Source organism: Corvus hawaiiensis, chromosome 12, assembly GCF_020740725.1.
Source record: "Corvus hawaiiensis isolate bCorHaw1 chromosome 12, bCorHaw1.pri.cur, whole genome shotgun sequence".
Taxonomy (NCBI): Eukaryota; Metazoa; Chordata; class Aves; order Passeriformes; family Corvidae; genus Corvus; species Corvus hawaiiensis.
In genome coordinates, this window is record NC_063224.1 from 17,712,406 (window position 1) to 17,726,101 (window position 13,696).

General features: G+C 40.7%; 1 protein-coding gene across 1 annotated transcript in view; it reads right to left on the reverse strand.

Annotated features, from left to right (window-relative positions):
* The window catches only part of CDH8 (cadherin 8), a 151,350-nt gene that overhangs the window by 28,868 nt on the left and 108,786 nt on the right, over window positions 1-13,696 (reverse strand). The window contains exon 10 of the mRNA XM_048316836.1: window positions 5,638-5,759. Within this exon, the coding sequence (XP_048172793.1) occupies window positions 5,638-5,759 (122 nt within the window). The remainder of the gene's footprint in view (window positions 1-5,637; window positions 5,760-13,696) is intronic.

Consider the following 13,696-nt stretch of genomic DNA (forward strand, 5'->3'; position numbering starts at 1 on the left):
TTGATAGGATTTCAAACAAATGTATTAGAAAAATTGGACAAAAAAAAGGCCTAAATCAGTTTTTGATTCAAGAAGTAGGTCTCCAGTTTAATAGCTAAATAATGGATCCTAAAGAGGGAAAAATATAAACAGTGGAAAAATATCTGAGCAGCTTCTGTCTGTCCCAGTGCAGAGATGGAGCCATTTGCAGATGGGAAATATTTTCCACTTTCTCTTTGCAGAGGTGAAAGGCACTAAAGCACCCACGTGTGATGTGCCCCGGGCTGGAGCAGGTACTGCTAATTCATCATCATAGGGAAGTGCAATTTGGGCTGGGATCCTGAACAAGACAGATATATTTAGACAGATATACTTTATGGCTGTTCAATTTTTCAAACTCTGATAGAATGGGAAAGCAATAGGGAAAAAGGATAATGGCCCAGTGAAATCTGGAAGGGCAAGTGCACAAAGCAGGTGCAGTTTATCAGGTTGTTGTAATGTTTTGTCTGTGCTGGTACATAACTGTTAAACCTTTCCAGTGTTTTGTAAGGGAGTTGACTGCAAAAGTTCACTTCACTGTCTCCAGGTTTTCAATTAATACACCTGAAAGTCAATAGCCAAGGGTAGCAGTAATAGGCATTTTCTTCTCACAGAAATGCTATGAAATAAATTTAGAATATCATCCAGATTGGAAATTTTCAAGAAATAAAAACCAGCTCTGAGTTGCTCCTTTGGACACTCTCCAGCAACTTTGGATCTTTCTTATACCCTTAACTCTTCTGTAGAATTCTTTCTCATATTTCAGTTCTTTCCATCCAGTCCTCTCATTGTTTACAAAATCCTTCTTTCTCTGAAAATGCACCAAAAATTATATGCAAAAGACAGGCCCAGTGCAATACTACATTTGTTGTGTTACACACACACATCATGGAATTAAGAGTTAGAGTTCCCATAGCAACCTTATTTCTTTGTGCGTTTGCATTAAAATAAGCTCTTAAAATAAAATAAAAAAAAAAAAAAAAGAAAAAAACACACCAAAAAATGTAATATATATGCAGTGGTATTAAACTGTGGTATCTTTTACTCCATAGGGGTGAGAAAAGTCCAGTAATTCTCATTTCCAAGTTTTTATTAGTGTGCTGATAGGCATATTTTACTACTCTGTGTTGTGTGGTCATGCAATGGAACACTACTGAAGTAATTCTCCAACTTGTTGTTGTGGTTCACAGCATGGTTCTGTGAATCACAAAATCACAGAGTTACAGACTCATTCAGTCTGGAAAAGCCCTCCCAGGCCACGGAGTCCAAGCTGTGCCCCATCCCCACCTTGTCCCCAGCCCAGAGCTCTGAGTGCCACCTCCAGCCCTTCCTTGGACACCTCCAGGGATGGCCACTCCAAACCTCCCTGGGCAGCCCCTGCCAAGGCCTGAGCACCCTTTCCATGGGGAAATTCCTGCTGCTGCCCACCCTGAGCCTCCCCTGGCCCAGCCTGAGGCCGTTCCCTCTCCTCCTGTCCCTGTTCCCTGCGAGCAGAGCCCGACCCCCCCGGCTGCCCCCTCCTGTCAGGGACTTGTGCAGAGCCACAAGGTCCCCCCTGAGCCTCCTTTGCTCCAGCCTGAGCCCCTTTCCCAGCTCCCTCAGCCTCTCCTGGGGCTCCAGCCCCTTCCCAGCTCCGTTCCCTGCCCTGGACACGCTCCAGCCCCTCAGGGTCTCTCTGGCCATGAGGGCCCAGAACTGGACACGGCCCTCGAGGTCCCTCAGCAGTGCCAGCACAGGGGATGAGCACCAGCTTGGTCCTGTGGCAACTCCAGGGCTGGCACAGCCCAGGTGCCATCGGCTTCTTGCCCACTACAGATGTCTTTTCTTTCTTGGTTACAACATGCACCCCAAAGCTGTTCCATTACAGAGAAATTGGTCAACAGTTGTCACAAAGAAAACAAGCACTGTTCTTTTTCAGTGCACATCCAGTGACAGTTAATAACCCTTTGGCTGTTCAGTCTTGAAATTTCTGAAATTCTTACATGTAAAGTTCCAGCTTTGATGTTGCATTAATACTTCATGCATGCACTTGATTCTGTACATACATTTAGCAGAAACTTAGCAAATCTGCATATTTTGTTTAGCAGACAGCTCCGGATTGTAATGAATAGTTAAATGGTCCCCTAGGACAACTTGGCTTTCTAATTGTAGGTTTGTATTGCAGTTCTACAAAGCCACATGTGCCTGAAATAATATACACAAGGATAAATAGAAAAACAAAGTTATTATCAATGTATCATAATTATCCATGTGCAATTTTAGTACATGGCACTGTTTAAAAGACTTTTCCTGTGATGCAACATGTTAACCTCACTTAGAATGGTTCCTTATCACTAGTAAACACTTTCCTAATTTTAATAAAACTGATCTTCCAACTCTGGAAAAGCTTTTGCACTCCCATTGCTGTTCATGGTTATCGCTCCATTATTTTGCAGACTCACAATACCATAAGAGTAGGCTCACCACAGAGCAATTTTAACTTTGCCTTTTCAGCTAGAGCCATTCCTTTACTGCCAGAACCTGCATTTGACTCTTCAGGCAGACAAAGATCTACCTGAAGATTTCTCCCATTAGAAAGAAAAACAATTCTAGTAGGAGAAGTGAATAAAATAGAGACAAATTCCAGGAGACAAGAGGAACACTGTACTCAGTTTTATATTGCTCCAGTTTAAAGCTGGCTTCAGCTCTCATGTATCGCTGTCTGCACTGCTCAACTGGAAATTTTGTAGCTTTGTTTCCAGCAAACAGCACTTCCCTGGAAAAGTCTGAGTGTGGACTGGGGAATAGTGAGTGAGGCACTTTTCTTACTCAATATTACAGAAGTTCTGTTCTAGGAGTACAGGAAAATAATTTTACTGTGCTGGAGAACAACCAACAGCACAGCTATAACCAGCAAACCATGAATGTTCTGGCTTTAGTAATTGGAATTATGCAAAAAAAATAAAAGGGGGGGATAATAAGAAAAGGCAAGAGCTGATTTGTGGCTAGCTTAAGAGGTACTGTAACAGTACATCCAAATTGTTTGGTCTTGTTTTTTTTTCTCCTAAAACTGACAAAAAAAAAATTTCTGGCAACTTTCTGTTGTGTGTAAAAATGTGCAAGGAGCACACAAATACAGGCATAGACAAATATATTTCCTCCCCCTTCCCTTTCTTCTCCCATCGGCTGTGGTACCTCTACTTTTAGAGGTAGGTGAAGGCAAGGAAAATGCACCTGGCAGTGTTGTACATCAACAGTTTTTAATCCATTGTGTCACCTCCCCAGCAGCTGTACTCGCTACTGCAATTGCATCAGAACCCAAAATAGAACACTTAGAAAGTGAGCTGCAATAGATGGTGCAATGTATTTAGTGGCTGCACATAAGGTTTTACAAACAGCTCAAGTGTAATCTCCCTTATGGTAAATCAAATTTGATTTAAACTTAGATTTAAATTGAACTGAAAATGTCAATAGACTGGAATACCTTAAGACAACTGCACCTTTCCTGCACATGTAACATTTGAGTTTAAGCTTTGGACAACCATCCAGATTGGGCTTTTGCTACTATATTAGGAATAAGATCTTTCTCATATCAGCTATTTCATAGCTGAGATATATGTAGTTCCTTGAATTCTACATCCTGACTGATTAATATGATTTCTTCCAAAACGTGAATATAGAAATAAGCATGAGAAAATACAATAAAGCACTGGAGTTACTAAAATCTTTACAGGAGCTGGTAATTTTTGAGCGACAGCTCCAATTCAGAACCTAACCTTGGTGATTATTCTGGACTGGTTACTGTTCCAGTAGTGTTATTTGTTTAAACACAGAATAAATTGCAGGATCGGTGCCACCTCATCCATGCTGGCAGCCAAATATTTAATAACCATCTGTAAAGTTCACAGGAGGATTCATGCTCAAGAGTGACATCTGCCATCAGATCAAGAGTGTAAGAGGTAATGGTAAGATAAAGAATATCATGCTTTAATGAAAGTTTTCTGTAGTGTTTAAACAAAAGCCTCTTTTGCCTGCTGACTCTTAATCATCTCATTTATTGTTTTATTCCAAAAATGAAATGCGAACATTTTTCACCATCTCTTAAACCACCTGAAATTCGATACGAATACTTAGGTAAATACAGTCAGAAAACACTGTACAACAGAACTTTCTGATTTTAGGGAAGCTCACTGAGTCCTGGATAAAGGCATAGTCATTAGGATTTCATCTATCCTGGAAAATGTAACTACTCAGCATCTGAAATCCACCCTGAGCTAAACAGAAATCCACTCTGAGCTAGAAGAATTGAAATGCCAACAGTAACATGACTGGCTGCCCATAAGGGCACATCTCCTCTTCAATGGATAAAGAGAATTCTCATTCCTTAAATGACACATTTTTGACACCATTTTGCTAAACAAAAAGGGGTGCTAGAAGTCAAATCATCCTCTCTAACAATGCAATCCTGGCAGAGGTGGCTTGTCACACACTGCTGTACAGGTTGTCATTTAATACTACTAAAAAGAAAATAACTTCTAACTCTATTGTCAGGTAACCTTCTTGGGAGAACAGTGAATTTAAAGTCTAACACCCACATGAGACACAGGAATAGCTGGATTAACAAGCCGTGTCATGCTGTCAGCTGCTGTTTATTCAAATAAAATGTCACAATCTAGAAATAAATTGCAAAGTTTAAAAACACTGAATTGTTGTAACACCCAGTGTTTCTCTTGCTGGACAAAAGTTACATCTCATTTACACTGCATTACTTTCCAAATGTCTGTGCATATTCTTGAATCTTCACCTTGTCATTTACGTGGCATATAAGATATTCTTCCCTATTTCTGTACATTTGTCCTTCAAAGTGAATACCTTTAAACAAATCTGTTTCATTTTCTTTGAAAAAGACTAAACTGTTTAAAAAACCAGTTTAAATCCTGCTTCTGACATGTTGCTGTTTACCTCACCTTGGGTAGTGTTGTGTGAGTTCCTACACCAAGCTTTTTTTCCACTAAATCAAGTCAGAAATAACGTTTTCTTTTTTTTTAATGTAATGAAAACTTTAACTTCCCTTCTCCAACACCCTCTTTAGATACTTTAAACACAATTACAATTTCACTTTCCATCAAGTTCTGGTTTGCTGCCTTATTTTTTTCCCAACTGTCACAGAAAATTAAGAACTGAATAGAGATTATAAAAGAGATAAGGTCAAGGGGAAATGGGTTTATTGTTTTAACTGCTTCTTCTAAATGATACCTGGGAGCAGCTGCAATGGAGGTCAATAACTGAACTGGAATTCAGGTTGGATTATACTCTCACCTATTAACACGCATGAACTTATGAAGTGCTGAGCTCCACCACACAGAGTGTGATGTTGGGTGCTTAAAGACACTCAGGATTTTTTCATGATATTGCCCCGAAGTACTCACCTTTAATTTAAAACTATGCTTTAAGGGAAAAAAGTTTGTTTATATATAAAGAGACATCCCACAGAAAATGATCATGGTTTTATCTTAGGTTAATGCTAAGAGCTGTTAGCATGAACACATGGGCACAAATTTTTGGAATAAAGATGCTATAAGGTGACAGGGAGAAACTCCAGCCCAGTCTCACACACCACATAAAACCTGGGATACTCACTTGTCCAGGCTTCCCATTCTCACACAGAAAGGCCTCATGCTCTGATGCAAACTCAGGGGCGTTGTCGTTCACATCGAGAACTTTGATAGCAACAGGCACCCGGGACACCTGGCTGTGGTTCCCTAAGGAAAGATATCAAAGTACCAAAGGTAAGCATATTTAATTGGGAATTAAATCCAGCAGTGCTTGCACAGTCACCATGCTCTTCCTGTCTCCTGCCCTTGCTTTATTGGGCTGCCTCATCTGTAATGGATCATGGAGTTGGAGCAGGAGATAAAGAAGGATGGCCAGGGCTTTGTGGTTGAAAAGAATAAATAGGTCCCTGTTGCAAACAGCATTTGTTGGAGATTAGCTCAATGAAGACCCTTCTTGGTCTAAATTGGTAAGATTTTTCTTTGATGAAGTTTGTATTGTTTTATTGATAAAGTCCATTATACAGGGAAAAGGGAAGGCTGCAAACAGCAGAGATTTATTTCTTTGTTTATCTTTGGCAGAGAACAGCACATTTTACTCCATTAATTGTTCTGACTGCACATCTATTACTTCTTCATTGCAAACGTGGTTAAAGTGCTGACCCGCATTGGGAAAAGATGGATGGGAGACTGATAGAGGCAAAACTAGACAGTAATTTGGACTATTAAAGCACTTTGATCATCTACCTCTGACCAAAACCATGACCTGTGAACTTCTTTGTTCGCTGAAGTAATGACTCATTTATAATATAGAGCTATTTTGCATAAAATTGCTTATCACTGTGAAGAGTAGAATGAGCTGTAAGGCAAGAAAAGCTAAACCAACAGTTTGCTTTTACTTTGAATAGCTTTCAGAGATAGCTGCTTGTGCCTTTCTCTCAATTCAGCATAGTTGATTTGCTTAGAGACTACTTATAAGTATTTTAGATTATTTCTCCCCAAAGAGCAAACCTGTGAATTCAGTTTAAACTGAGGTCACCAGCTGATTCGAAAAGTTTGATAAGCTGTTCCATAGCCCATGCACACCTCCACAGGTAGCTCAATCCTAGTTTCAAAGTCCATCTCTCAGTGAATATCATTTTCCAGTCACGGAATTCAACATTGTATCATCAGCAATGACAATACTCAATATTCAGTGCACTTCTCAATACAAATGACTACAAAGTACAGGAAAATCAGGCCCCACCAGTGCACAGGGAGCAACTGGTGGCAGCCCTACAGAGATGTGACAGAGATGACTAAAGGTGGAATCACCATATACACTGTGGCTTTTGTGGTTCCCACCAAGGTTAATTGTGTTGTGACCTAATCAAACCCTCTATCTGTGTTTTCTCCTTGTTTGCTAAACACATCCATAATTTGAGAGGCTCCACCTACAAATCTAAATGTGCAAATTTCAGTTGTTCTACTGACATTGAAATGACATAAAAATAACAATTTTAAAAACAAACTCAAATATGCCAGTGCTATAAAAGACTTTATATTCCTGGGATTGTCTGAAATATTAAAATTCCTCCTGTTTAGGATATGGAAGACTGCCACAGATCACAATTTAAATGTTTTCCATCTTAAAGACTCAAAAGTTTTAATATGGAAAGAAACATATTACAGAAGAAAAAGAAACACCCACCAAAATATTGTATGAGCAGTATTTATGTCTATTTTGTATTTTATGATCTTACTGATTAACAGGTGGGGTGAACATTTATGCCATGAAATAATAATGTATTTGAAACCAAATAAAAGATAATATGCAAATCATGAATCCCAAACATTTTAAACACTTTTTTTTAATCTTCATTTGATAAAAATACAGACAATGAATCTCCAGCTTATCAGAATTCTCAGCACTAGTGTCATATTTAAACAGTAAAGATTTACTTTTATCTAAATTAATGAAATGATGGCAGTTCAAATTTTAAGACATTACAGAGAAATGTTATTAATTAGAAAAGCTTCTAAAGAAATTATTCATGTCCCTTGTGACTGCCCCCAAAATGTTTGTCTTTCATCAGAAATACAAACATTAAATTTAAAGATATTATAATTAGAAACTTGATGAGAATTCATTTAAAAAATTAATTTACTAAACACAAGAGAGACTCAGCTGGTTTGGAAATCTCCAAACAAGGGGATATCCACTGCCTTTTAGGGCTCCTGTGACTGTGGTGAACTTTGTTGCTGAGAAAGAGAGAGATAGAGAGGGAAACGTATCTACAGCTTGTACTGCCCACCACCCTGAACACACTGCATTATTTTGTCATCCCAAACTTCCCAGTGAAATTCCCCTTTGTGCTATGTGTTTTCCTTCACCCTGAGCCCACCTATTCAAACACATTAATGAGTCCTCACTAAGCAAACCCAGGTTGAAAACGCTGCCAGGATGAGATAGTTCCATCTGTTCATTTCCATACGTTTCATGTCTGCAGATTCTCGGTGGTAAAACATGTACAGAGGATGTCCAAGTTTAAACTCAGCTCTGCTGGCAATGCACCAAATCCTTGAACTGGGAGTAGGAAGGGATTGAAGTGGATCCAGACTGATCCCAAACTGCCAATACACCATGGTCACTGCCCTTCAGGCTGTTGGGTGTCTCACTGATCAGCATTCAACATTCAGAACTTCTCCTCCTTTGTATGAATGGACAGTCAGTTCTTTCTAAACTAGGCACAAAACTGAGTTTAATCACTGTGGAGGTTTTGTTTGGTTTGTTGTTTTTTTTTTTTTCCCAATAAACCTCTCAGTCAGTAGATTTAAGGGAGACTGAGTGCTCTTGCATGTACCAGGTAGACAGCAAGACTGATTGCTTAACTTCCAATCAGCTATTTTATGCAAAATCATAAAAAAAGTGTAAAGTTAGAGACCCTCTAAGGAACTAATCAGAGTTTTAAAAGCTTTATCACCTGTATTTATTGTGATGCACAGTTTAAAAAGACCTACCTTGAATCTTGCATTGCAAAAGTATCATCAGGGCTGTCACTTGAAAAGCATCAGCTTTGTTTGAAAATTTAACACTTTGAGGAGCAAGATTAAGAACTATTGAGAAAATTTCCATGAGTCCAGTTAAATAAAAATCTTTTCAAGCTATGTCTGCACAGAAGGACTTAGTAAATCATCTGGGGACTCTGTGTCTAGATGAGCACAGAACATTTCTGAACTCCAGCAGTGAGACCCAGATGAGCACAGAACACAGACACACAGAAAGGAGCATCTAGGCAGATCCAAGGAAAGGAAGACTCAATGCAAAAAAAAAAACCCTAGTGGAACTTAGCTGGGGTTGATAAAAAAAAAAACCTTCCAAAAATAATGGAAAATCCATCTGAGTTAAGAAATGAATATTGAAAGGTTTACAAGGGTTATAAGCTCCTAAAACGCTCTTCTGCTTTTCTCCCCAGTTCTCAAGATTCTACTGGCACATTAAATGCTTGAAATACCCAGCTTGCTGAGTAACCCACTGAAACCCACTCAGGGTTTAAAAAGGCAGCAGAGTTTGATACCAAAATGACTAGGCAGATCAGATAACCAAAGTCCAATTCAAAACAAGCAAACAAACAAACAAACATTATCAAGCAACTTAGTGTCTCCAAACCTGAACCTTTGGAGACTACATCCCCATGTTTTACCACTTGTTATTGGAATCAACACTTTTCTTCCTTCATGGAAAAAGCCCTGCATGACTGAGATGTATTGTAGGAAATTTGTATTACAAAGCACTGAGTGTTGTCAACACTGTTACTGCACACAGCCAGTCCTACTAGGAGTAACTAGAGCTTACAAATATAATTTTTGGTCTTGTGCCATAACTAACAAAATATAATGCTGCTTTTCAACTCCCATGAACACTTAAAGTCCTCATAAGCTTGCTTAAAACACTTCCCCCTGTCTTCCCTTGACTGATACAATGGTTTTTGAGATAAAGAGAATTATTGAGGCCAAAAAGGAACTTCATAATTTATTTTACCCAAAGAAATCCAGTTTAGTCAAGTTTCCCTTTAGGTAATTAAATCATCCAAAATCACTTCGATGTTCTTTTTAAAAAGTCATTAGCTGTCATGAATTTTACCTAAAATTAAGTACCTGAATAGAAAGTAACTTCCTAGAAAATAATCCATCTTTTATTGTTACTATTATTCATATTATCATTATTGTTATTGTTATTATTACCACCACATGGTTTGGAAATGGTTATTTCATGCTTCTCTGATTCAGTGAAACTTCTACCATAATAAAACTTTGAATTAGAAGTAGAGAAGTCCTAGTTCTAACAAAGAAATCAAAACAAAATCTGAATCACTGACTTAATAAAAACAACAGCGCTTGGTTTACATCCCTTATATTTCAAACTTATTAAGTTGTATTTTAACAGAGCCAGTTCCCATGACTTTATCAAAGTTTTATCTGATGACTTTATTAAGATAATCCACCCTCAGGACAAGTTTATTTCTCCTGTTAGAGTTTATGTTATTGTTTTCTTTAGGCAATCCTTTACCTCTAGAATGCCACCACTTATAACAATCTTTCTGCCGCATAAAACTGACAAATCTGACTTAAAAAATCCTTAGATACACAGATGCTCTTGTGAAATCGAGGTTTTATTTATGTTGAAGCTTAACTCTAGAAATCAAATAATGCACCAAATTCTGGTCTCGTTTGTCTGCAGCACTGGGTAATGATCTGATTCAAGAGAGGTTGAGTGCCTGAAACCCACTCCAAAATTTCCAGGAAGACAGCAGTAATTGCCAGCCAGCATTTCTCTTAAAAATACCAGAACACAAGCTATTTCTGAGCTAGGAGAAAACTCAAACAATCAAACTAAAAACCCAGGCAGAATTGTTCACAGGGAAGATATAGATTCCCCAATGAAATGATTGTATTTTTAAAGGATGAGAAGTTCTGGATTATCTAAATAGCAATATAAACATATCAGTACCCAGCAGCAAGGTTCCTGTAGGAGCTGCTAAGACAAGAAACAAACACTGCCTCCTAATTATTATTCCATTTGTATTTCTTTCAGCACATGGAGCATGCCGGAGGAGCACAGATTGTGGCGAGTCTCTGTGTGTGCATGTGTGTGGGAGGGGCGCGGAAAGGAAAAGATGTGGAACATATTTCTCAGGTTTGTTCCTTAAGTCATTCTTTGGGAGAAAAATAATAACCGAGTTGAGAATTTTCGTCTCCTTTCAGTCGCTCACTGGGTTTATTTCGTTGTGGGCTCCAGAAGGATGAATGAGGCAAGAGTAAAGCTTTGTCACACTCTGTTTCTATTTCCTCACTGAGAGACTGTCACAAGTTTAACCAAGAAGTGTTTAATGTCATCCACCTCTTCAAAGCTGAATTTGGAGTTAAGAGGTTCCCAAAGTTCAGCAACTCCATTCGGAAAGAGGTGACTCAGGAAGGCCACACTCACCTACCTTTAATCAATATATGAGATGTAGCACTTGGGACTAAGGCACTGACTTTACTTTCAGGTTGCTGACCGTATCAAAACAGAACAAAACAAAAAAGAATAACATTTCTTTGATATGTGCACACACCATGCCGGAAAATGTTAATTAAATACTCCATATTCCTCAGGTCCTGTTTTCACTTACTTTCTTTTTCTGTGGGGGTTTCTTTTACTTGCACGTAAATGCACATAAGACATTAAAATTATTTCCTATAACCCAGAACCAATCAGAATCTGAACCAACTACATAAAATTTGCAGAAAATGAAGTCATGCCTGCAAAAAGACCAAATGGATCTTGTTTTTATCAGTGATATTCCACCTAGCCCTGCACTCAGTTTTTTGCTTGCTACTGTAAGTACCAATACTTCATCATTTCCTACATTTGAAATAATTTAAGATTTCAAATATAAATATACCTTAAATTAAATCAGGGATTTCAACTGGGTACTTTGTTAACTTCAAAGGATTGACACTGATTTATAAAACTTGATAATAAAACCAAATTTAAGACAGGGAGTCTATTCCTTTCATACAGGTACAATTAATACTGATAGAATCAGTTAGCCCTCATTTTGCTCATCCGAGGTCAGGCCGTAATTCGACATTCAAATGCAACCTCTCTGCTATTTTTCATGCCAGGAAGCTGTGCAGTTATTCAGCAGCCTCACAAATAGTTACTCTGTAATTATCTCTGATACTCCGTGAATTGTAAGATCCATTTGCAAAACTGGGAAAGGTTTGTAATTTTCTGCAGAAGTATCTTATTTTGCTTGGTGTATTTGCATGATATTGTCTTGTCTGAATGCACAGAGGGATCAAAAGGGCTTGGAAAGGAGAGACTAGATCAGAAAAGCAAAACATCCCCTCAAACGTAGTTCACATGTGTGAAAAGGGCCTGTTCTACCACAACCCTGGTTATAAGGGAAAGTCAAACCATCCTGTTCTATTTAGATTTAGCTGTGCAGGATGAGAGAGGAGAAGTTATCCTCTGCTGCAATGAGAATGAGAACATGGACCACAGTGAGCGAGCTCTAAGTTTGTCCTGGAGGGAGTAGAGGATGCTGAAAGTAATTCATATCCACCTTGGGCCTGGAGGGGAATGGGAAGCAAAGACAACCCCCACCCCTCATGCCACCCTTCCAAAAACACAACAACCCAGAAACTCTGGTTATCCCAAATCACTCTGAGTGCTGGGTTGCTTTAATCACAATGTTTATGTTTTGAAAACTCCACCTTGATGTCACCACTTCCTATTAACCAGCAAGTGCTCCAAAAAGCAAATTCTAGAAGGGATAGGAGATGCTGCAGGTACTGAGTAACATGAGTACTCATTGCATGGAACACACATACTGCATGCAAGAGTGATTTGGAGGCTGTGGATGTATTTACCTGGATGTCACCACAAAGCCTGTGAAACTGTCTCCCATGACATTCTCCTGGAGAAGCTGCAGCCCACGGCTTGGACAGGTGCATCTTCTCTGGATTACAGAATGGCTGATGGCCCAACCCAGAAATGGGGAATGGTGCCACATCCAGCTGGGGCCAGGCACTAGGGATGTACCCCAGGCTCAGTGTTGAGCCCAGTGCTGTTCAGTATCTTTATGGATGATCTGGATGAGGAGATTGGGGGGACTCTCAGTCAGTTTGCACCAAGTTGGGTGGGAGCATGGATCTGCTGGAGGGCAGGAAGTCTCTGCAGAGGGATCTGGACAGGCTGGATCCATGGGCTGAGGACAGTGGTGTGAGGGACAACAGGGACAAGTGCCAGGTCCTGCCCTGGGGTCACACCAACCCCATGAATGCTCCGGGCTGGGGCAGAGGGGCTGGAAAGCTGCTGGTGGGAAAGGCCTGGGGGTGCTGGGACAGGGGCTGGACACGAGCCCAGGGGTGCCCAGGTGGGCAAGAGGCCAATGGCACCTGAGCTGTCCCAGCCCTGGGGTGGCAGCAGGACCAGGGCAGTGCCCGTCCCCTGTGCTGGCACTGCTGAGGGACCTCGAGGGCCGTGTCCAGTTCTGGGCCCTCATGGCCAGAGAGACCCTGAGGGGCTGGAGCGTGTCCAGGGCAGGGAACGGAGCTGGGAAGGGGCTGGAGCCCCAGGAGAGGCTGAGGGAGCTGGGAAAGGGGCTCAGGCTGGAGCAAAGGAGGCTCAGGGGGGACCTTGTGGCTCTGCACAAGTCCCTGACAGGAGGGGGCAGCCGGGGGGGTCGGGCTCTGCTCGCAGGGAACAGGGACAGGAGGAGAGGGAACGGCCTCAGGCTGGGCCAGGGGAGGCTCAGGGTGGGCAGCAGCAGGAATTTCCCCATGGAAAGGGTGCTCAGGCCTTGGCAGGGGCTGCCCAGGGAGGTTTGGAGTGGCCATCCCTGGAGGTGTCCAAGGAAGGGCTGGAGGTGGCACTCAGAGCTCTGGGCTGGGGACAAGGTGGGGATGGGGCACAGCTTGGACTCCGTGGCCTGGGAGCTCTTTTCCAACCCCAGTGATTCTGGAATTATGTGAATGCATGGGATATGCACTAGGAGAGAAAAACGGGGATATGAAAGCAGGGGGAACAAATGGACGGGATGAGGCTTGGAAAGGGTTGGAATGGACATTCTAAACAGATATTGTAGCATCTTTGCAATATTTGAGTAAAAACTATGGGT